This window comes from Cnephaeus nilssonii (genome assembly GCF_951640355.1).
Source record: "Cnephaeus nilssonii genome assembly, chromosome: 14".
In the NCBI taxonomy this organism is placed as follows: domain Eukaryota; kingdom Metazoa; phylum Chordata; class Mammalia; order Chiroptera; family Vespertilionidae; genus Cnephaeus; species Cnephaeus nilssonii.
Genome location: NC_137085.1, coordinates 59,793,434 through 59,817,363, shown reverse-complemented (window position 1 = coordinate 59,817,363; position 23,930 = coordinate 59,793,434). Strand labels below are relative to the sequence as shown.

At 39.2% G+C, this 23,930-nt stretch overlaps 1 protein-coding gene across 4 annotated transcripts in view; it reads right to left on the bottom strand.

Annotated features, from left to right (window-relative positions):
* The window catches only part of ADAMTSL1 (ADAMTS like 1), an 879,784-nt gene that overhangs the window by 195,078 nt on the left and 660,776 nt on the right, over nucleotides 1–23,930 (bottom strand). For all 4 annotated transcript variants that reach the window (XM_079789992.1, XM_079789993.1, XM_079789994.1 and 1 more), the window contains one exon: nucleotides 22,308–22,392. In XM_079789992.1, coding sequence (XP_079646118.1) covers nucleotides 22,308–22,392 — 85 coding nt within the window. The remainder of the gene's footprint in view (nucleotides 1–22,307; nucleotides 22,393–23,930) is intronic.

The window sequence follows — 23,930 nt, the reverse complement described above, 5'->3', positions numbered from 1 at the left end:
ACTGACTTTCCCATAGAAATGCAGATTAATTATGTCTAGTGAAATGCAATTGATTGTTGCTCTGTGGATAGACCCATTTTGTGTCTATTTGTAAATTTATTTCTGTAATCTTATTTGCCTATATGCACATGGTTCTTTTAAATTTCCTTTGAATTGGTTATAACATTAATGAGGTAAAGAAAATCTTCAACAGATGTTTATTTTATATTTGCATGAGAATGATGTTTTTTCCCCTCTTTATAATAATTTATCATTTATCTAGTGGCCACTGAGGTATCTGGAAGATAGCATAATGGAAAAATAAAATATTATGTAAGTAATTGCACCTCACATTGAACAGGAAGTCCTTTTATATAAATATGTTATTTGGGGACAAAAAAATCACCATACTTTTTGGTAATGATGTTATTCCATATTGCCTTATCTTATTTTTAATTTGATCTTCCTTTCTTTATTCTTTTTCTTTAGTTTTGAAAAGTTGGTCTTCTTCTGATTCTGAGACATACTTGAGATATTAATGAGTAAAATCTTTAGGAAAAGGTGTAGTTACTTAAAGTCAAGTTAGACATTTGGCCTCTGGAATGAAGAGCATTTGGAGATAGGAGAAAGAAAACTGCTGCTATGTGGGAAAGAAACTTAGAAAAGGGCAAGGAAACATCTTCTCCCATCTGTCTCAGTTTTACAGGAGATCAAAGACCTGAATAGCTAAAACATTTTAGTTATTTAGTGTCTCTCAATGAAATTAAAAGGGAAGATTTAAAAATCTCTCTAAAATAAGAAAACAAACAAAAACCTTTGGAATGCTACAAATGGAAGGCAACTCTTTAATTAAATCCCTTAAGGAATTTTAGAACTGTAAAACCCATCATACCAAGCTGACCTTAAAATGATTAAAAATATGACAAAAGCATTAAAGTTCCCAGAGAACATTGATCCAAAATATGCCTCCACAACATCTAAATCATTCCAAATAAATGAGAATCTCACTTATTATGGAAGATCTTTAGTCAAAGATACTTGATTGGAATGCAGAATTATGAAAATATTTCCCAACTGCTGTTGTTAGCTTCCAACTCTCTGGAGCTGCAAACAATTCATGCTAATTAGATAACGCATTGAAGTCTCCAAGAAAAAAAATCTTCAAAGGTGTCCAGGACACCATGGCACCAGATATCTGATAATAGCACTTTCTTTCATAGGTTCCTCAAACCCTTAAGTATCATGACGGTTTGCGCGAGTCTTCAGCACTGTTGAATGCCCTTGGTTATTAATCTAACCAAGAACAGAATGATCCTAGAAATTAGAATAGAAAAACAAATGACAATTTTGATGCAACCACCAACATAACTATTTGATAAAAAAATTTAGTTGACTGCCCTGTATAATGCCACTAACCAGTAAAAATGAATGAATGAATGAATGAATGAATGAATGAATAAATAAATAAATAAATAAGAAGGAAGGACACAATTCCAAAACACACTAGGGCAGCATTGGAAGAGCTATATTTGAGTGGCATTTTCCAGTAGCAGACTTCATTTTCTCATGATAAAGATGCCCTTTGGTGTCCTTTGAGGGGCAGCTCGCCTCTGCAAGAATGCCTCGGTGGTTTTGTGCAGAATGCTCAGTGCTAGAAGTAAGGGAGGAAAAGCAGTCTGCCTTAAAGACCACATTTTCCTTTCAAAGAGGTATTATCCCAGCAGGAAATGCTGCGGGGGATCAGCGTTCTCTCAAAGTTCTAAGGAGTCAGACTACTGGCTCTTTTAAGGGCCAGGACTTCATATTTGAGTCTCTGTTAAACTCATCTTTCAGTTCTGACCTAGCTTTCTCTGATATGGCTCCAGATAAGATATTAGAAGGAAACTTACTTAAGGAGGGACTCTGTTGGCCATCAGAAGGTTGTTATTTTTTACCAGTAAGAGAAAAGGTGGCAGAACAATAGCTAATAATCTGTTTCTAAGAGTAGTGGCCCCACATTGTCTGCTATCCCCAACAAATTTAGTCCTCACCTACTGTGTTCCCAGTGGTATCCAACACCACTGACCTGACCTTTCTTCTTGAATTATTTCCCTCTCCTGATTTACATGACACCAAACTTGCTTGGTTTTCTTTTCTGGTCATTTCCTTACCAGTCTCCCTTTCTAGATCCTTCTCCCCTCCTCAAACTCTAAATATCTCAGTAATTTGGTACTGTCTTTTGATGTGTTCATCAATGATTCTTGGCTTCAAATACCATCAATGTGAGTGTAACATTTAAGAAAAAATCCTCACCTGAGGATATGTTTATAGATCTGAGAGAGAGAGAAACATCAGTCAGATGCCTGCCACATGTGACGTGATGGGGGATGAAACCCCCAAACTTGTGGTGTAGGGGATGATGCTCCAACCAACACAGCCACCCAGCCAGGGAAGGGTAACTTTCTAAGTATAGTCAGCCTTTAGTTTCCACTGGTTTTGCATCCATGGACTCAACCAAGGGTGGATAGAAAATATTTGGAAAAGAAAAAAAGTTAAGTTTACTGACATGTATTATGTAGTTAGGCCTACAATGGTTATGTCTGTACTAAACATGTGCAGATTTTTTTTCTTATCATTGTTTCCTAAATAATACAGTATAACAACTATTTACATAGTATTTATATTGTATTAGTATTATAAGTAGCCTGGAGATTATTTACAGGATACAGAAGGATATCTGTAGCTTAGACGCAAATACTATGCCATTTTATATAAGGAACTTGAGCATCCACAGATTTTGGTATCTGTGGGGGGCCCTAGAACCAATCCTCCATGGACACTGAGGGACAACTGTATTTAATCTCTAGTCTAGACCTTTTGTCTGAGCTTTATACCCAAACCTTCTTTTTTCGGTTAAGATTGGGCTAGGAAACTATTTTACTCTTGGAAAAGAGTAAACACTAATTTAATGTAATTCTCTATTTATCAAAAACTTACATAGGGCTTCTTATGTGCCAGGCACTATTTTAAGTGCTTTATAAATGAAAGTTGTTAAATCTTCACAACCTGATAAGAACTATTTTTATCTCCATTTCATCTATAGATGAGGAAAGTGGAGTATAAGTCCAGTCACGCAACTAGTAAGTTTTCATGCCCTTAACCACTACATATGGTTCTCTCACTTGCCTGACATTCTTAATTTGATATTTCAAAGGTATCTTCAACTTAAAATATCCAAAAGTGAACTCTTGATTTCCCACCTCAGTATTGTATTCCAGCACACAATTCTACTGGCCATCCAATTGCTCAAGTAAAAAAATCAGAAGTTATTCTTGAACCCTCATTTTCCCTGACTGCTCACTTCTAAATGATTCCTAAATTCTATCAATTCTCTCTCAAAAATGTATCAGAGGTTCATTTACTTTGCTCCATCTTCACTACCACCACATCGATTGAAAAAAAAAAAAAGAGCAACAATAACAGCCAATGTTTACTAATGTGTTTTAAGCACTTTCTATATATTATACCATTACTAGGAGTGGGTACTGTCAGAAACATTCTGAAATGGGCAAAAGAGATGATTGATTGTCCTTTACACTGGAAGGCTGGCATTGCCTGGCAGACTCTCAGGCTTGTCTAAACCCATGGAAGTGTAAGTCTTTGCCTTTGGCCAGTCTGTTTTGCAGCTCCAAAGAGAAAGAAATTTCCTTGTAGAGGGATGGTGATGATACAAATGTTCCTTGTCAATAGTGATGGACATTTTTTTTCTGTTCATGCCAGTGGATGTGATTTTGTCTGGTGGAAAATATACACTTTTCTAAATACAATTCTTGTTTGAGCTAGTTTTAACATCTTACTGGTTCCCTCAATAATTCATGAGTTAAATAAAAATTACAATGTGCGTTTATTTTATATTTCTGAGTCGTAATTTTACCTTTTTGAAAATTACATTTTAACAGTATTACTTTCCTCCCAATTTCTAGGTGATAAAATTGAGATACAGAGATTTCCAGCAGAATCAAGGCTCCAACTGTGGGGACTCGGGGTCGGAGCTCCTCACCACCCCACCATCCCGGCTCTTAGGGTGCCACGTGAGCTGTGATCCTTGAAGCTCATCTCTCTCTACACTACCACAACAGCTGCCCATCTGTTCTTCCTGTTAGCCTTTGTCCATCCATTCTTCATGCTGAGCCAGGGGGATCTTAACATGTGAAGCTTTTCATTGTTTCCCACTATAGCCAGATAAAAATCCATACTCCTTCCCAAGGTGACATTATGCCCCTCTCCATCTACGTCTCCCACTATTCTCACTCCAGTCGCTAACCTCCAGCCACTCTAGTCTTCCTTCATGTCCTTAAATGTGTGTCATTCTTCCCTGACTCAAGATTTTGTCAGGTGTAGGTCCATCTCCTCCCTGCTCGCAGCTTGGAATAATTCTCACTTGTCCTTCAGGTCTTAGCTGACATGCTCCTTCTCAAAAAAGACTTCCCTGACCTTGACACCTCTTGAGGTCCCTGTCAGACTCGCTTAGAGCACCTTTTAATTTTCTCATAGCTGTAATCAGCCTTTGAGAATCACATATGAATCTTTCTGTAAGAATTGTCTCCCTCATTAGACCAACATTCTATGAAGGCAGAATTTCACATAATACGCAATAAATACTTAAAAAAATCCTCACCTGAGGGTATTTTTATTACTTATTTTTTAGAGAGAGGAAGGGTGGGTAGAAGAGAGAGAGAGAGTGAGAGATGAAAGAGAAACATTGATTGGTTGCCACCTGGTTTGGGGATCAAACCCACAAACTTTTGGTGTACAGGATGACGCTCCAACCAACTGAGCCACCTGGCCAGAGCAATAAATGCTTTTTTTTGAAATGGATAAATAGGAGGGCAAGAGTTGGTGATATGAGTGGCTGGTATTGGGCTTCTTCTTGGGCTCAAAGACTGAAAGCATGCTTAGCTAAGGAGGCAATAGCCTGGAAACTCAAAGAAATTAAACCATGCCTCTCAGTTCCAGGTATTGGGATGAAAAGAACAAAAACTTTTTCCTGTTGTAGGAGTTTCTTTTGATGCCAGAATTAAGTGGCTGCAGTGGGCGCCATTCCTTTTATATTTCTTACTAGAAGCCCGGTGCACGAAATTCGTGCACGGTGGGGGGTTGTCCCTCAGCCCAGCCTGTACCCTCTCCAATCTGGGACTCCTGGAGGGATGTCCGAATGCCCATTTAGGCCCGATCCTGGTGGGATCAGGCCTAAATGGGCATTCGGACATCCCTCTCACAATCCAGGACTGCTGGCTCCCAACTGCTTGCCTGCCTGCCTTCCTGATTGCCCCTAACTGCTTCTGCCTGCCAGCCTGATCACCCCCTAACCACTCCGCTGCCAGCCTGGTTGATGCTTAACTGCTCCCCTGCCAGCCTGTTTGCCCCCAACTTCCCTCCTCTGCCAGCCTGGTCACCCCTAACTGCCCTCTCCTGCAGGGTTGATCACCTCCAACTGCCCTCCCTTGCAAGCCTGGTCCCTCTCAACTGCCCTCCCTTGCAGGTCTGGTCCCTCACAACTGCCCTCCCTTGCAGGCCGGGTGCCTCCCAACTGCCCTCTCCTGCTGGCCATCTTGTAGTGGCCATCTTGTGTCCACATGGGGGCAGGATCTTTGACCACATGGGGGCAGCTATATTGTGTGTTGCAGTGATGATCAATCTGTATATTACTCTTTTATTAGATAGGATAGAGGCCTCGTGCACGGGTGGGAGCCTGCTGGTTTGCCCTGAAGGGTGTCCCAGATCAGGGTGGGGTTCCCTTGGGGCGTGGGGCGGCCTGAGTGAGGGGCCTGTGGTGGTTTGCAGGCCGGCCACGCCCCCTGTGACCCAAGCGGAGGCCCTGGTATCTGGAATTTATTTTCCTTCTACAGTTGAAACTTTGTAGCCTGGAGCGGGTGAGCCCGGCCAGGGTGTGCGGAAAGCTTTGCTTCCCCTGTTGCCGCCCGCAACCCTGGCCTACTCTCTCAAGCTACATTCTGCCGCCATTTGTTTGAATTTGTTTACCTTCTATAATTGAAACTTTGTAGCTTGAGTGGAGGCTTAGGCCTGCAACGGCTATGGAAAGCTTGGCTTCCTCTGTTACCTGGGAAACCTTGCTCTCTGTGGCTGTAGCCATCTTGGATTGGGGTTAATTTGCATACTTGCCCTGATTGGCTGGTGGGCGTGGCTTATGTAGCGGAGTGATGGTTAATTTGCATATTACCATTTTATTAGAGAGGATAGCTGACGCAGGCAGAATGTGCCGGCCTCACTTCATTGTGATGGGGTGTTGGGTTATCGTGTAGCTTAGGGAAAGTTTAAATTCTGTGTCTATAACACTTAAATTTAATATTCGTAAAAATGATATTTTATAAAAAAAAAAAAAGATTTTTGGACAACTTTGAGCCAGAGGCTGTCTCCTGTAATTTATACGTGACTATTCTAACGTTGCCTTATCAGGCCAGCAGTAACCGGGCTGTGAAGGCTAGGGAGCGTTTGGAGTTGTTTCCAGGTTAGAGATGCCCGAGGAGAGCTATTTTTCTGTCTACTCCTTAAAACTCCACATGCACAGAGTTTTGGGAGAAAGTGAAGATAGATCACTAATAGTATGTAGCAGATGGAAATGGGGCCAAATTACTCTCTTCACAAATGAAGAATGAGAAGTTGACACTTGCTTCAGTCTATCTTTCTCTCCCATTGCTTTTCTGATTTATGTGAACAACACATGATTTAGAAGTTTGATTTTTCTTGAGGCTAGTATGATTATTTAAAAAGCCATAGCCCATGGACTAAAATGCCGTTATAGCTTACAATAGTATTAGTACATTTGTAGCCTTCAGCTTAACACCAGAAAGTAATCTTTTTTAAATTAAAAATGTTTTCAATTATGGTTTACATTCACTAATAATTTATGTTAGCTTCAGATGTATAGCATACTAGTTAAATAATCATATACTTTACTAAATGTTCCCCTGATATTTCCACTACCTAACTTGCACCATATATAGTTATTACATACTAGAGGCCCGGTGCACGAATTTGTACACTGGTGGGTTCCCTAGGCCTGGCCAGTGAATGGGGCCAATTGGGGCCCTCTCGCCCAGTCCCGATCAGGCTGATGGGGGCTGGCTGGCTGGGGGGAGGGACTATGGGAGGTTGGCTGTTAGAGCGCACAATGATGTTAATTCCTTCTATCCACCCAGCTGGCCTGGGGAGAGACTGTGGGAGATTGGCTGGCTGTGGGAGGTTGGCTGTGGGAGCACATTGACCACTAAGGGGCAGCTCCTGCATTGAGCATCTGCCCCTGGTGGTCAGTGTGCATCATAGCGACCAGTCCTAATGGTTGATTAGGCTTTTATATAGATTACAATATTATTGACTATATTTTCTATGCTGTACTTTATACCCCGTGACTATATTGTAACTATAATCTGTACTTCTCAATCTCTTCACCTTTTTCACCCAGTCTCCCAGCCTCCATTTCCTCTGGCAACCATCAATCTGTTCCCTGTATCTATGAGTCTCTTTCTGTTTTGTTTATTTATATTGTTCTTTAGATTCCACATATATGTGAAATCATATGGTATTTGTCTTTCTCTGACTGACTTATTTTATTTAGCATAATACTCTCTAGATCCATCCATGCTATTGCAAATGGTAAAATTTCCTTCTTTTTTATGGCTGAGTAATATTCCATTGTATATATGTACCACTACTTTTCTTTTTTTTATCCACTTGTTTTGCTTCTACAGCTTGGCTATTGTAAATAATGCTGCAATGAGCATAGGGGTGCATTTATTCTTTCAAATTAGTGTTTTGGGTTTCTTTAGTTATATTCCAAGCAGTGAAATCGCTGGGTCATGAGGCAGTTCCATTTTTAAATTTTTGAGGAAACTCCATACTGTTTTCCACAGTGCTTGCACCAATCAGCATTCCCACCAACAGTTGCATGAGGGTTCCTTTTAATCCACATCCTTACTAGCACTTGTTTGTTGATTGATTGATGGTAGCCATTTGATAGGTGTGAGGTTATATCTCATTATGGTTTTAATTTGCATTTCTCTGATGATTAGTGACATTGAGCATCTTTTCAATGTCTATTGACCATTTGTATGTCCTCTTTAGAGAAGTGTCTATTCAGACCCTTTGTCCATTTTTAAAATTAGATTATTTTATGCTGTTGAGTTGTATGAGTTCTTTACAAATTTTGGATATAACCCCTTTTGAGATCCATCATTGGTGAATATGTTTTCCCATTCAGTGAGATGTCTTTTCATTTTGTTGATTTCCTTTGCTATGTAAAAACTTTTTGGTTTGATGTAGTCCCATTTGTTCCTTTTTAAAAATATTTTTTTATTGATTTCAGAGAGGAAGGGAGAAGGATAGAGAGATAGAAACATCAATGATTTATTGATCAGCTGCCTTCTGTATGCTCCACACTGGGGATTGAGCCCACAACCCGGGCATGTGTCCTGAATGGGAATCAAACTGTGACTTCCTGGTTCATAGGTTGACGCTCAACCACTGAGCCATGCCAGCTGGGCTCATTTGTTCTTTTCTTATTTTGTTTCCCTTGCCCAAAGAGATATATCAGAAAAAAATCTTGCTACAAGAAATGTCCGAAATTTTATTTCCCATGTTTTCTTCTAGGGTTTTAATGGTATTTAGTCTTACATTTAAGTATTTAATTTATTTTGCGTTTATTCTTGTATAAGTTGTAAGAAGGTGGTCTAATTTTTTTTCTTTTTTTGCATGTATCTGTTCAATTTTCTCAACACCATTGGGAATAGACTGTTTTAACCCATTGTATGTTCTTACCTCCAAAGTCAAATATTAATTGATTATTTGGGTGTGGGTTTATGTCTGGGCTCTCTATTCTGTTTCATTGACTATATGTCAGTTTTTATGCCAGTACCATGCTATTTTGATTACTATGGGCTTGTAGTATAGTTTGATATCAGACAGCATGATCCCTCCAACTTTGTTCTTCTTTCTCAAGATTGCTATGGCTATTTTAAGGTTTTTCTTTGTGGATTATTTGATCTTGTTCTGTGAAATACGCTATTGGTATTTTGATAGGAATTGTGTTGTAAATGTAGATTGCTTTGGGTAGTATGAAATGATAATGATGTTAATTCCTTCTATCCACGAGCATGGAATATGCTTTCATTTATTTGTATCTTTTTAAAATTCTTTCTTCAGTGTCTTAGAATTTTCTGACTACAGGTTTTTAACCTCTTTGTTAAATTTATTCCTAAGGTATTTTTTATGCAATTGATTGTGTTTTAGTTTTCCTATCTGATAGTTCATTATTGGCATATAAAAATGCAACCAAATTCTGGATATTTATCTTATATTCTGCTACTTTATTTAATTCATTGTCCAGTTCTAATCGTTTCTGGTGGAAACTTTAAGGTTCTCTATTTGCAGTATTATGTCATCTGCAAATAATGACTGTTTTACTGCTTCATTTCTTATCTGGATGCCTTTTATTTCTCCTTCTTGTGTGATTGCCATGGTGGGCTTCCAGTACATGTTTCTGATCTTAAGGGAAATGCTTTTAGTTTGTTCTCATTGAGTATGTTAGTTGTGGATTGTCATATAAAACCATTATTATGTTGAGATATGTTCTCTCTTTTCCCACTTTGATGAGAGTTTTTATCATAAAAAGGTGATAGATTTTGTCAAAAGCTTTTTCTGCATCTATTGATAGGATCATATAATTTTTATCCTTCAGTATGTTTATGTGGTGTACCATGTTAATTGATTGTGGATATTGCACCAAACTTGCATCCCAGGAATAAATTCTACTTGATCATTGTGTATGATTTTTTTCATGTATTGCTGGATTTGGTTTGCTAACTTTTTGTTGAGGATTTTTGCATCTATGTTCATCAGGGATACTGGTCTATAATTTTCTTTCTTTGTCGTGTCTTTATATGATTTTGTAATTGAATAATGCTGGCCTCATAAAATAAGGTTGAGAGTGTTCTCTCCTGTTGAATTTTTTGGAATAGCTTGAGAAGGATAAGTGTTAGTTCTTCTTTGAATATTTGATAAAATTCATCCATAAGGCTATCCTGTCCAGGATGTTTGTTGGGAGTCTGTTGATTACTGCTTCAATTTCATTAGTAGTAATTGGTCTGTTCAGATTTTCTGTTTCTTCTTAATTCAGTTTTGAGAGATTGTGTGTTTCTAGGAATTTAACTTATTTCTTCCAGATTGTCCAATTTGTTGGCACATAGTTGTTCATAATATTTTGTTATAATCCTTTGTGTTTCTGTAGTGTCAGTTGTTACTTATCCTCTTTCATTTTTGATATTATTTGTTTTGGTCCTCTCTCTATTCTTATTTTTGATGGGTCTGGTTAAAGATTTGTCAATCTTGTTTATCTTTTCTAAGAACCAGTTCTTGGTTTCATTTATCTTTTTATTTTTTTAAGACTCTATTTTGTTTATTTCTGCTCTGATACTTTTTATTTCCTTTCTTCTCCTCACTTTGGGCTTTGTTTTTATTTTACTAGTTCCTTTAAGTGTAAGGTTAGATTGTTTATTTGAGAAATTTTGTTTGTTTCTTGAGGTAGGCCTGTAATGCTAAGAATTTCCCTCTTAGGACGGCTTTCACTGTGCCCCAAGATTTTGTGTTGTTGTGTACTCATTTTTATTTGTTTCAAGTTATCTTTTGATTTCTTCCTTGATCTTATTGTGAACCCATTCATTGTTTAGTAACATGTCATTTTGCCCTCTTGTGTTAGTGTGTTCTTCAGGGTTTTTTTTTTCCCCCTCTCATGATTGATTTTTAGTTTCATACCATTAGGGTCAGAGAAGATGTTGGACATGATTTCAATCTTCTTAAATGTATTGAGACTTGTTCTGTGTTTTAACATGAGGTCTAGTCTAGAAAAGTTCCATATGCACTTGAAAAGAATGTATATTCTTCTGCTTTGTGGTGAAATGCTCTGAAAAATATTAATTAAATCCATTTGATCTAGTTGGTAATTTAAGGCCACTGTTTCTTTGTTGATTTTCTGTCTGGAAGACCTATTCATTGATGTCAGTGGTGTGTTACAATCCCCACTAAGACTGTATTACTGTTAATCTCTCCCTTTATGTCCATCAATATTTGCTTCATATATTTATGTGATCCTATGTTGAGTGCATAAATGCTTACAAGGGTTATATTCTCTTGTCGGATTTATCTCATTATCATTCTGTAGTGTCTTTCTTTGTCTCTTATTATAGCTTTTGTTTTAAAGTCTATCTTTTCTGATATAAGTATTGTTATCCTAGCTTTTATTCATTTCCATTTGCATAAAATATCTTTTTCTATCCCTTTACTTTTAGTCTCTGTGTGTGTCTTTCTTTCAATGAATCTTGCTTTGTTCTCCATTCAGCTACCCTATGTTTTCTATGCCATTCATTTAAAGTTATTATTGACTAGAGGCCTGGTGCAAAAAATCATGCACAGATAGGGTCTCTAGGCTGGGTCGGTGATCAGGGCCGATCTGTGGGGCGACTGGTAGGGTGATCGGGGAGGTCCCCTGCTGGCACCTGCCTTGGCTGGCCTGGGGCCTGCGGACAGCTCCTGCATTGAGCGTCTGCCCCCTGGTGGTCAGTGTGCATCATAGCGACCGGTCATTCCACCCATCATTCCACCATTTGGTTGATTTGCACATTAGGCTTTTATTATATAGGATAGGTGGATATTTATTGCCTTTTTGTTCTTTATAACTGTACTCCTCTTTTTTTTCTTTAACATTTCTTGTAATACTAGTTTGGTGGTAATGAACTCCTTTAGCTTTTTCTTGTCTGGGAAGCTCTTTTTTTCTCCTTCAATTTAAGTGATAGCCTTGCTGGGTAGTCTTGGTTGTAGGTCCTTGCTTTTCATCACTTTGAATATTTTGTGCAAATCCTTTCTGGCCTGAAATGTATCTATTGAGAAATCAGCTGACAGTCTTATAAGAGCTCCCTTGTAGGTACCTAACTGTCTTTCTCTTCCTGCTTTTAAGATTCTCTCTTAGTTTTTAACCTTTGCCATTTTAATTATGATATATCTTGATGTGAGCCTTTTTGGATTCATCTTGTTTGGGACTTTTTGCACTTCTTGGACTTATGTGTCATTTTCCTTCACCAGGTTAGGAAAGTTTTCAGTCATTATTTCTTTAAATAAAAGTTCTCAATCTCTTGCTTTTTCTATTCTCATGGTACACCTATGATTCAGATGTTGTTATGCTTCATGTTATCCCAAAGATCTCTTAAACTATCCTCATTTTTAAAGTCTTTTTTCTTTTTGCTGTTCTGACTGGGTATTTTCTGCTACCTTGTCTTCTTTAATCCTTTGCTTCATCTAGCCTACTATTTATTCCTTCTAGTATATTTTTCATTTCAGATTTTTTATTCTTTATTTATTACTGGTTATTTTTTATAGTTTCTATGTCTTTTTTTCATGCTGTTGAAATTCTCACTAAGTTCCTTCAGTATACTTATAATCTTTTTTTTTTTTTTTTTTTTTTTTGAAATATGTGTGGTTGATTACTTGCCTCCATTTCATTTAGCTTTTTTTTTTTGGAGAATTCTCCTTGTTCATTTATTCTTTGTCTTCCTATTTTGGCTTCCTCTTTTTGTTTGTTTCTGTGTATGAGATAGATCTGCTATCTCTCAACCGTGGTAGAGTGACCTCATGCAGAGGTGTTATGTGGGACCCAATTGTGCAGTATCTTTGATCACCTGATCTGGGTGCTCCAGGAATGTCTGTTGTTTGGGTTATGTAAGCCCTCCTGTTGTAATTTAGTCTTAATTTTTTATTTAAATTTATTGGCGTAAAATTGGTTAATAAAATTATATAGGTTTCAAGTGTACATTTCTGTAATACAACATCTGTATATTGCTTTGTTTGCCCACCACCCAAAGTCAAATCTTTTATCACCATATATTTGACTCCTTTTATCCTTGACTATCCCCTCCCAACCCTCTTCCCTCTGGTTACCACCATACTGTTTGCCTGTGTCTATGAGTTTTTATTTTTATTTATTTTTTCCATTTGTTGCTTTCATTTTTTTTATTCTACATTTGTAAAATCATATGGTAATTAACTTTTTCTGTTTGATTTATTTCACTTAGCATCCATGTTTTCACCCATAGCAGTATTATTTTAATCGAGTCTTGATTGCTATTGGCCCATTTGTGCGTGGGGTCGACCCTCAGGCTGGCTGACTGTGAGGATTAACCGTTACCACAGTGTATGAGCTGTTGTCCAAGTGTTGACCACATGAAGCAGAATTTGCCTCAGCAGGATCTGAGGCCTACCAAGATTTCCCTTTGGAAGTGCAGCTTGTAAAGGTTATTGGATCCTTCTCTGACGTTGTTTGAAGATCACCACTGGATGTGTTGGTTCTGGGGCTTCTTGGGAGGGTCCCTGGTGCATACTGATGTCAGATGCTGCCTGTGATTGGCCCTGGGAAACCTGTTTAGAGCTACAAAGTGATCCATAGGTTGTGGCTGCCTCTGCTGGGACTGGGTGTGTGTGAGAAGAACCAAGTTGTGTACCAAGGCCAGCTTCCACCAGCACTGATTCAGGGGGCAGAACAGCAGAAAGCCCAAGGCACCCTGAGATCTGCCTCTGCCTTCTGGCTGCCTCTTAGGCTCCATCACTGAAAGAGCTTCTGGTGGTATTAGAGTTCCATGAGAGGTTCTCAGTGGGTCACCAGGTAGAGGCAAGTGGTGTTCACCAGACTGATACAGGTTCAAACTCACTGCCAGTGCTTGGTCTGTTACCACTCAGCAAAAGTTCCAGGGTATACCACATCTAGCTGCCATTTGCCTGGTGCTTACAGACTTCTGTGGTGGGGTGGGGTCTCAGAGTCATCAGGGTGAGGCCAGAAGAGTTTATCAGGTGTAAGTAGATCAATATTTAGCCATGTGAAGGGTGTGCAAGGGAAAAATGGCTCTCTCCTAGAGCCACAAACTCAGTCTGTCTTGGATTCTGCCTAGACCTCCTGGAGGGCCCAAGCTCAGCTGGGTGGGGCTGCCAGAGTCTGTAGGGTGGGGCTAGATGATCTCCCATGAAGGGGAGGAGCCAGTCAGGGTCACAGGAAAGTGGGGGAGATGGCCCCTGCTACAGAGACATACAATTCAGTCACTAACACTTCCTGAGACTGCTAGGACTTCCACACCCTGGCCCAGGCAGCTAACTCCTCAGCAAGGTGTGAGCTCCTCAAGGTTGGGTGACAGGGGGTCTGCTGGGTAGGTGTATTGTGTTCCCCCAGGCTGATGCTGTAAGGAAGGGAATGCTCTACCCAAGAAGATGGCATCTGCCGTGTGGGACAGGCACTCAGCACAGGGATCCTGGTGACTGTACCTTCAGCTCTCTCCCTAGAGTCACAAACTCATCTCTCCTCACATGACTAGTCTGCTCCACCCTCCCTCTACCAGAGCCCAGGGTGAGTGGCTGCAAACAAAATTCTGTGCACTGGCTCTTTAAGAGGTCACCTGTATCTCCAGCAGAGTTCTGCCTCTCCCTGGCAGACAGAAACCCCTCTGCTTTTCACAGCCAGGTGTTACACGGGCACCTCTTCCTGGCTCTGGTACTCTGGGCTGAGGTGCCCAGTGTGGGACTGAGACCCCATGCTCCTCAGGAGGAACCTTTGCAGTTGAGATATCCTTGTGGATTCTCTACCGCTGCACCTGGGTGCAGGGCCAGCCCTTTTCACGTCTCCACCCTTCCTATCAGTCTCGATGTGGCTTCTGCTATAATCCTTGGTTATAAGACTTCTCTTCAGCGAGGCTTCAGTTGGTTATTCAGGTTGATTGCTCTATATTTCAGTTGTAATTTCCAGTTTTGTTCTGGGAGGAGGTGAGTGTAACTTCCAATTACTCCACCACCATCTTCTGAACCCACAATGTAGTTTTTATGTGCATATCATTTCCCCTGACTTTGATAAAAATCTAAAATATTATACACTCTGAATACTTTTCACGAACCATTTCTTCTTCTCATGTAGTGAAATTAGTGTATTTTGCAATTTCGTAAAGGTTTCTTTCCCTTAATTCAACAAGTTTGGCAAAGCTTTGCAATGAAAAGTTCAGTTCATTAAAAATGACCTTAATGGACGTAACATATATTGGTGGTGACAGGGTCCGTACTTTATTTTGGCACACAAGGATCCCATTCATTTGTCTTTGTCACTCTCTAGGGCTCAACTGAGCAATAGTTCAGATTTAGCTTTCTGAAAGTAGCTACAGAATGAGCAATAAGTGGAGACAGTAGGCGAGGTGACACATGTAGAACTTCTTGGTTTGCATTAAAGGCTTTTCCAGTGACTATGTAAAAATGGCTCTGTCTGTTCTCTTGAATTTGTGATTGATTTTTCTGTCTTGGTGCATGCTGGGAGCAATCTGCAGAGATCAACTGCATTTAACTCAGAGTTGAGAGGATGCTTTTCCACTTAAGCATTTTCTAAACTTTTATTATTAATGTTTGCAGTTCCCTATAGATCCCTTTTTATTCAAATAAAGGCAACTAACCTTTGTCCTTTAGAATAAATTGTGAGCTAAATCCAAAGTGTGATGCTTAAAAAGTAAGTCCTCAAAGAACCTCAGAAGTATAGCAGAGAGGCAGGTGGTGTTAGCTGGGAAACCACTAGCTTAATGTGGAGTTAAATTATATCTTCTTGCTCTCACATACCATTAGATACGACATGTATGAACCTATTTGTAAATGGTGACTATTGTACATTTTTACTCCCTTAAAAGTTCTCTAGGAAGATGAATGATGCTGAAAAGGGCTCAATCATAACCACGGTTAACATATATAGAGAGCTTCCTCCAAACCAGGTACTTTACATATATTGAGTTAATTTTCACAATATGTCTATTATTATGCTCACTTCACAGCTGAGGAAATTGCAGCCTACAGGGTTAAGCGACTTGCTCAGGGTCCCCTGTTGTTAGTGGGGGATTCAAGATTAACACCCAGGCAGTCTGTCATTGGAGCCCACACTTCTTTTTCCAAGCAAATTAATAATTTATTTAGGAAGAAAATTATTATATATATAAATGCTTTAGCTATATTGTATATGCTCTTTTAAAATTTTTTATTAAATTTTTTGAGGTGATATTGGTTAATAAAATTATATTCATTGCACAATTTGATGACACATCATTTGAATATTGCCATGTATGGTGGTGGCAGGAGTGAGTTTGGGTGGTAAGACCCATGCTTCTCACCACTGCACTCACTGCTGCTCTGCATGGAAGTATGATCAATAATTAAATTGCTTTTTTACTTTGATCCCGGTAAGGCTGTATCCTTGTTTGAGCACACAAATACACAGACTCATCCCTCACCAACTCATAGAGTTGGCAGCTTGGTGTATCTGGAAAAAAAATTCACATTTTAGGAAAGTCTCTGTGATCAACATAAAGGTAGGATTCACTGTGGTACATATACTTATACAAAATATCTGGACATTTACATATAAAAAGATCCAATAATCTTTCCTCAAGTTCCAATTTTGGAATCAAAGTCAGAGTCAAATAAATTCTATAATAATCTGTCAAACATCAGTTCTCATAAACATCCCCTCTCCAAGCCCTTTCAGAGTATACTACATTCTTCTCTCATTTATTTCTCATATGCGTGAATTACCATGTCCTAGCTTAACTATTCTGATATTTTAGCTCAGAAGGACATACCGTAATGAAGAATATAATTTGGAAATTCAATAAATAATTCGCCACCATTCTTTTTTGAATCTATAACACTATCACACTGTGCATACCCAAACATCAAATGGCATTTCTTTAAAAACAACTAGCTCATTTGTTCAATCTGTAGATAACTGGCCAATAATCAACACTTTGATCACAACCCTATTATTCCGTGGTAAGAATGCACTCCAGGTTACTTGAGGACAAGGACTTTTGGGTTTATTTTGATAGGATCTGCACCTGGCACAAACAATGGCAGAGAGCATGTGACTTATGAGCAAACTAGAGGCCCAGTGCACGGATTCTTGCACTGGTAGAGTCCCTTGGCCTGGCCTGTGGGAATCAGGCCAAAACCGGCTCTCCAACATCCCCCCAGGGTTCCCGAATTGTGAGAGGACAGTTCTCGGATGATGCACCCCAGAATTGGGCTCCCTCCTCTTTGGTTCTGGGTGTGTCACCCAAGAACCACAGCTGCCAAGTCACCACAGCTCAGCAGTTCCTGTGTTGAGTGTCTGCCCCCAGTGGTCAGTACGTGTCATAGCTACCAGTTGGCCAGTTGAATGGTCAGCCTGTCACTTAGGCTTTTATATATATAGCTAGAGCTTCTTTCATTAGGAGGTGTGAACAATTAGCAGGTCCAGTGACTCTCCTGAGTCATCTAAAACACATAATCAGCCAGAAAACTTACATTAAGCTTTCTACTGCTGCATAGGATATACTGGATGAGAATGATTGGGTAGATGGGGAGGATGCCAGTAAGGAAGGAAGGAATTGGAAGTGAGAGGTCATGACTACTGCAGGTGTAAGGGCTGCTTCTGTCTGGCCAGGGTGAGGCTTTAGCTCTGCCACATGCCAGTCCTCAAAATAAAATGCTTTTGTGTGCTTTTTTAATCTTGTCATTCTAATGCGCAACCCTGTTCTGTGCAAACCTCCTTTATGTTGGTTTAATGATCTGCAAATAGTGTTTAAATTTCTCGCTCTTAGGTGAGATGACTCTTGATTCCCAAGAAATATATATATAATATTCCTTTTATTTTCTGTGGCCTGAGATCCACAAAGAGAATGTAATTTAGGCACCTTGTGAGGATATAAAAAACAAAACTATCTGGATCTATTATGGATGTTTGATTCCCTAAATATTCTTTGAGGGAAAAACACATGTCACATAATTAACATTTCTAGGCACACTTTTTTTTCTCTTAAAATATGAATTCACATTCTCAACTACCGAGTTAAACCATCCACATTCTCAGACAACTCACGGGATACAAATACAGATTAATGTAAACATATGCTTAAATATTGTACATCTAAATGCTATTTCCAACAAGGTAAACAAGGCATTTCAGAACTACAGGATCACCATGGCGACTCTATCAGCTTTTCTTTCTGGACTTAATTCCTTGTGGGTTCTGTTCACACAGAAGCATGGCAGGAATTTCCCTTTGCTTCTTACTGAATCAGCCCTATCGCTAAGCTGATGCCATCTGGCATCCAGATACTGCTGCCTTCTGCCTGTTCGCTTGCCTCCTTCCCCTTCCTTTTTGAAATGGCTCACACTAAGGTTATTTATGGCAATATGTTTAAGGCCTGCATACTGTGCTGAATGTTTCCTAACCCTGTAGTAAAGATGCTAACTGAAAATTGAGCAAGATAACTCAAGATTTCTTAATTTCAAGATTTCTTAAGTGCAAGCTCAAGGCACACAGGACCACTCAATCCTACCCTTCAAGAGGATGGCACCGTTACAGCCTTCCACGTGTGCCAGGGTTTGCTGGAGGGATGGCTGGATGAATGGCTGTGCTGATCATGTAGTGCCCAAAGGAATCACCTTTGCTTGTTCTGAGCCATCCAAGCAGAACTCCCAGCATCTGAAATACTAGTAAATCTGGGAGGAACCTCGCCACCTAGGTGCCCACTTAGTCAGTCCTCCCTGCCTCTCCCTGGGATGCCTTTGCTGGGAGAGCAGAAAGCCTGGAGAGCGAAAGCCAAGCATCTGGGGTATCCAGGCCATACCTTTTCCTTACACCTGCCTCCTTAACAGATGACACTGTCTAGGGCATTGGTGGCCTTAGTGGCCTGAGGAGTTAAGGAAATGAATAATTTCTTTTAGTTAGATTAAGCTTTTTAAAAAGGCCAGTTTATTAACTACCTGTACAGCAATAGTAGACGAACTGTGTCTTTTCATGTTCTAGAGGTCACCATAGTATCATTTTTGCTCAAGAAATTAAGCTCTCACGCTGGCCAGCATTGCTCAGTGATTAGAGCATCGACCTGCACCCTGCACACCAGAGAGTCACAGGTTTGATTGCTGGTCAAACGCACATCCCTGCATTGCAGGTTCAATCCCTGACCTGGATGCTTACAGGAGGCAACCTATCAATGTGTCTCTCACATGGCTGTTTCTCTCTCTCTCTCTTTCTCTTCCCTGACCCGCCTCTCTTCTATTCTCTCTAGAAATCAATGGAAAAAATATCCTCACTTCTTGGGTGAGGATTAAAAAAAAGAGATTAAGCTGTCAAAGTATTCATAACATTCACTTGGCTTGAGGGGGTTGTGAAATTTACACTTACATCTCAACAAAGACTGAAAGTAAGGGGTAAAAAAGGTCGAAACTCAAGTCAATAATTTCTTTAGCTCCTACCTGATTCATACATATAACTCTTCCACCACATTGTAGTTCTGATCCCTCACCAAATAAAAGTAAAATTTTGAGGGTTAAAAAAAATCCCTAGAAAGCAGCTCCCACATATTTGTCAGAGGAGGCCTAACAATACTCTCATCAGCTGGAGGCAAATTCAGAAAGAGATCAAATCATAGCAGAGAAGTCCATTAGTCATACTCCATATCCCTCTTTCTAGTGCTAGAATGGCACCCGCTTCTCTTCAGAAAAATGCAACGCTCCCAGAATCTGCTTAGTTGTAGAAATCTATCTCTAACTACAATTCTTTCTGTGTGAATCGGGTAGCAGGGATTTCTATGGATTCCTCAGCGGACATCCTCGGAAGCAAGGATGTCTTATTCATAAGATCGTCTATGCTTGACCGACTTTATTGGCTCACATCTCACATTGCTTAGGGTTGGTTGGGGGCTGGACCTTGTTCACACTGTCCTGTTCAGTGGAGAGAATCAAAACTACCTTGCTTCAACATGCTTGCTGATATTTGTCAGGCAAACCTGATAAAAACATGTGCCTGAAGCAAGAGAAACCATGGCCACCAGTGAAAAATCAGTTTAAAGGGTCTGACTCCCACAAGTGGGTTAGGAAATCAATTCTTATGTCAAGGCAATGCATTCATTACTACACTCCTACCTTGGGGACCATATAAATCAAGTGCAGCATAAATAAACCAGCTTGTTGCCCAGGAAAAAGCAATCAATGTCTAAAAGAATTTCTGAATGAGGCTGCAGCTTGATAACATGGATCTCAATATATTAAGTACGTTGCCACAACGTGAACCAATCTCAGTACTTAGTTCAGCCTTCCCATGAGACTGACATCTGTATTTGTATCTTCTGTATAGCGTCAGTTTAGTGAAACAGCACCAGCGGCACAAACCTCAGTTCTAGAAAATTTTAGTTATTCCTTGGCAGGTCATATCTTACAGTGGTTGCTTTCCAACATATTTTTGGCCAGCGTGCTAACCAATTTTTTTTTTTTTTCATTTGGGGGTTACCAAAAATATCTAATATTCAATAATTGTATCTTCATGTGCTAAAGACTTTCCCTACATTATTTAATGAGACAAGCTAGTGATACTGGTTTTATTTTAAATAAGGGGAAATAAATGATATTTGCTGTTTTACTACAGAATTGTCTAGGTTAACTGGAGCCAGTGGGAGAGATAATAGTTCTGGGCCACTGTTCCCGCGTCTCTGTCGCAGAAGTGACAGCCACAGCTTCTGAACATTACAGTTTAATTTAAGCAATGCGATTCTCGTCGGTGTGGGGAGGGAAGACTTGCTGACAGTATGTCATTTTTTCATTATACTATGGAGAGTAATTGTAGGTTGCTACATACATTTAGAAACTAGTCATGTGGTTAAAAAAGAGAGAGAAAGAATTAAGCCCATGCAAAATTATGTTTTTTAAATTCAAAATCAATAAAAAATATAATGTGACACGTTGGACCTTTCCTAGGGTTCGGGGCACTGAACATGTAAAGTGTATTAAAGTGTGGAAACCATATACCTTTCACTACATTATCCTAAAGCTGTCATTTATTTCATTTTGGTATAAAAGTAATTGTTCTGAGCATAACAGTATACATTTCCTGTACCTGGCACGGGCACTCCAATTACAATCGACTTCAGTTCAGATTAATCATGCCAAGATGGCAATTCCATTACACCGAGAATAAAATTTAATAATCTAATATATGGCTGGAGTTCCAGTGGCTAAAAGTATATGTTTAACTACTTTAGGAATTTTATTAAGATTAAAATTAAACGAAATGCACCTTAAACAGACCTTTAGTGGAAAATACTCATTACAAAATATGGTTGACCATAGGTAATGCTTCTTACAGCCTTCATTTGAGAAGTATCTAATAGTGAGAAGGATGTTTAATTATTGATACAAGACATCTGGATTTAATTTTAACTTTGTTGTACTATTTAACATTGGTCATAATGCAATATTCCATGTAGGGTTATGCTAAATGACAAAATAGAGTGCATGGGAGAGCAGATATTATTTAGGTAAAATAATACATACCTGGTTTTCAACATTTAACGTAAGAGTATATTTAAGGAGTAACTGGCTCCAATTACATGGTGTCTTAGCTAGGATCTTAGTGGATTAAAGACTTAATACTCGCCTAAAATGAACTGCTTTCTCCCTCTTCAGCAGAAAGAAGGCCTGTCAAGCCAGGTATTGGCAGGAGAGAAAGGAAAATAAAAATGTGGCACTGCAATCTTTAGCCACTGCCTTTTCTCCCAAGCTCTGCAATGGTTAGGCATTCTTTCTTAAAGGCTTTTCTCAGAGAAGTAGAAAAAGGTGCTGTGGTCACTTTATAGTACAGAAACAATCTTATTGTCCCATGAAGTACGAAATGTGTTACCCAGTGGACGAACCGTTCTTTTCTGTGAAAAATTTGTGCCTAGTGGTCTTACAAATGTTAGGGCCTTGATAAAACTGAGCAGGAATGAGACTGTGATCAAGTGAGTCAAAGACCTGGAATCCATCTGATAGCAGGAAAGAGAAAGGAAACGCTAATAAACTTCCTGTGCCCTCAGATACATTTCACTTACCCTTTTATTTTTTGTGAGTGGCTATATTGCAAAGCTGAGCGATAAGGAGTGTGAAAGCTGCCCAGGCTTCTACCTCAAATCTATGTCATCGTCAACTGGGCCTTGTCTTTCCTTGGGAAAGAGGAAGTCAGGTTTTGGAGAATAGCGTAGGCACTACCCTTTCGTTTTCTTACTTCAAAATGGAAAGTAGAGCTTCTGAGAAGCACTTTGAAACTGATGGCTCTCCAAGCAGACAGCCCCAGAGCCTCATTTCACGCTTGGTGAGAGGGCTGCATTTAGTCCAGAACCTATGAAAGCCACAGCCAGCCAGACATGGCCTTCCTTACCCACACTGGCCTCAACAGCAAAACAACTTGTGGTTTTCAAACTTACGAGGGCTCTTCTGACACAGCAGCTCCTTCTTCTAGCTCTTGAGCTTGTTTGTACCATGGCGCCCTGGCCTCTACCGGAACTTTCTCTGAGAATGAAATGTATGAACATAAAAGAGAAGAGGTTAGAACCAATTTGGGATTTCAGGGAAATGCCTCCCCCCGCCCCCTACTAGCTCTTGAGTTTGCACTACCCACAAGCTCTGCTGATAACTGCAAATAATGTTTTTAGGTAAATTTCTGCCTCTGATGATGATTATACCAAGAAAAAAAGAATGAGATTTTAACAGGTTTAATTTTAACACGTGTATGTTTCCCCCCTATTATGTTGAAGAGAAAAAAAATTTTTTTTTTTAAATTATGAAAGTTGTAACTCTAGGAGCACTAGCTCAATATATCATCCAAGTATCTTTTCACTATTTTCTGTTGAAAAGATAGAGCAATATTTACCTTTTAAAACAAAACAAAGTATAAAAAATTATACTGTGTTACTTTCATAAATTCTAATTTGCTTTTCTTTTGCCTTTGTCTGAGTGTGATCTATGCCATATTGTCAAAACCAAACAGAACTGCCACTCTGATATTTACAAACCATTGCTTTAGATATCCGATTCATTCACTATACACCCCCAGGCTCACTGACAATTGGAATATGAGCAACTGAAGGATAATAACCCATAATTTTGACTTGTTTCACCTATTTCTGTAGCTTTGGCCAAACAATTCAGAACAAGCTTCCTAACTACTTCCTGGGGAGAAATTGTGGAGAAAAAGAAAGAGGAAGATTAAAACTGCTCCTACAGAAGTAACTGCCAAGATTTCCATTCTGACATATTTTATTAGGGTCATTTATAGGCATATTTGCTTTATAGTATAAGCCAGTGAAGCTCTATCACCATTTTATAACATATAATTGCAAAGATGAAAGAAATGTCTATATAGGCATACACCATAGAATTATATAGCATTTTAATGATGCTTAAGTAGAGCCAGACTCACTACTTAGTTGTGAAAATCCAGATTTTATTTTTGATACTTAACCACAAACTGCTTTTCTTTTTCTGAAGTGGTTTGGTAAAGACAGAGCTAATGACTAATTGACTATTTTAAGTTAGGGCATCACTTCTTGTCCTCTGTGTGAAGCAATTGTTTATGGTCAGAAAACAAAGCAAGTGAGAAATATAAAACTGCCAAAGCCCAAAAGGTTGGCTAACATCTTAGACTCAGCAATACGGTACCTATATACAGTAAAACCTCGATATAACAGACTAATTTGGGCAAGGGGGTGTCCATTAAAGCAGAAAGCCCATTATATAATAAAGTAGATTTTTCTGAATGTGTCTGTTAAAAAATTGGCCAATTAATTTACCTGTTTTTAGTTATGTAGATACATTTGTGTAATAAAAATTCAGTATGTGTGAAAAGTTTAATTTCACAGAAAAGTTTTCTATATGTATTACAATAATTTTAAACTTATTCTGAATAGGTCTAGTTAATGTGTGCATTCACCAGTCACTGTGAGTTAACAAATGCACACGGCTGGTGCGTGACTTAGCACACGTGGGCACATGGGCTGGCACCAATTAAAACTGCTGCAAAAGTCATGCCACATGGCAACAGAACCAAC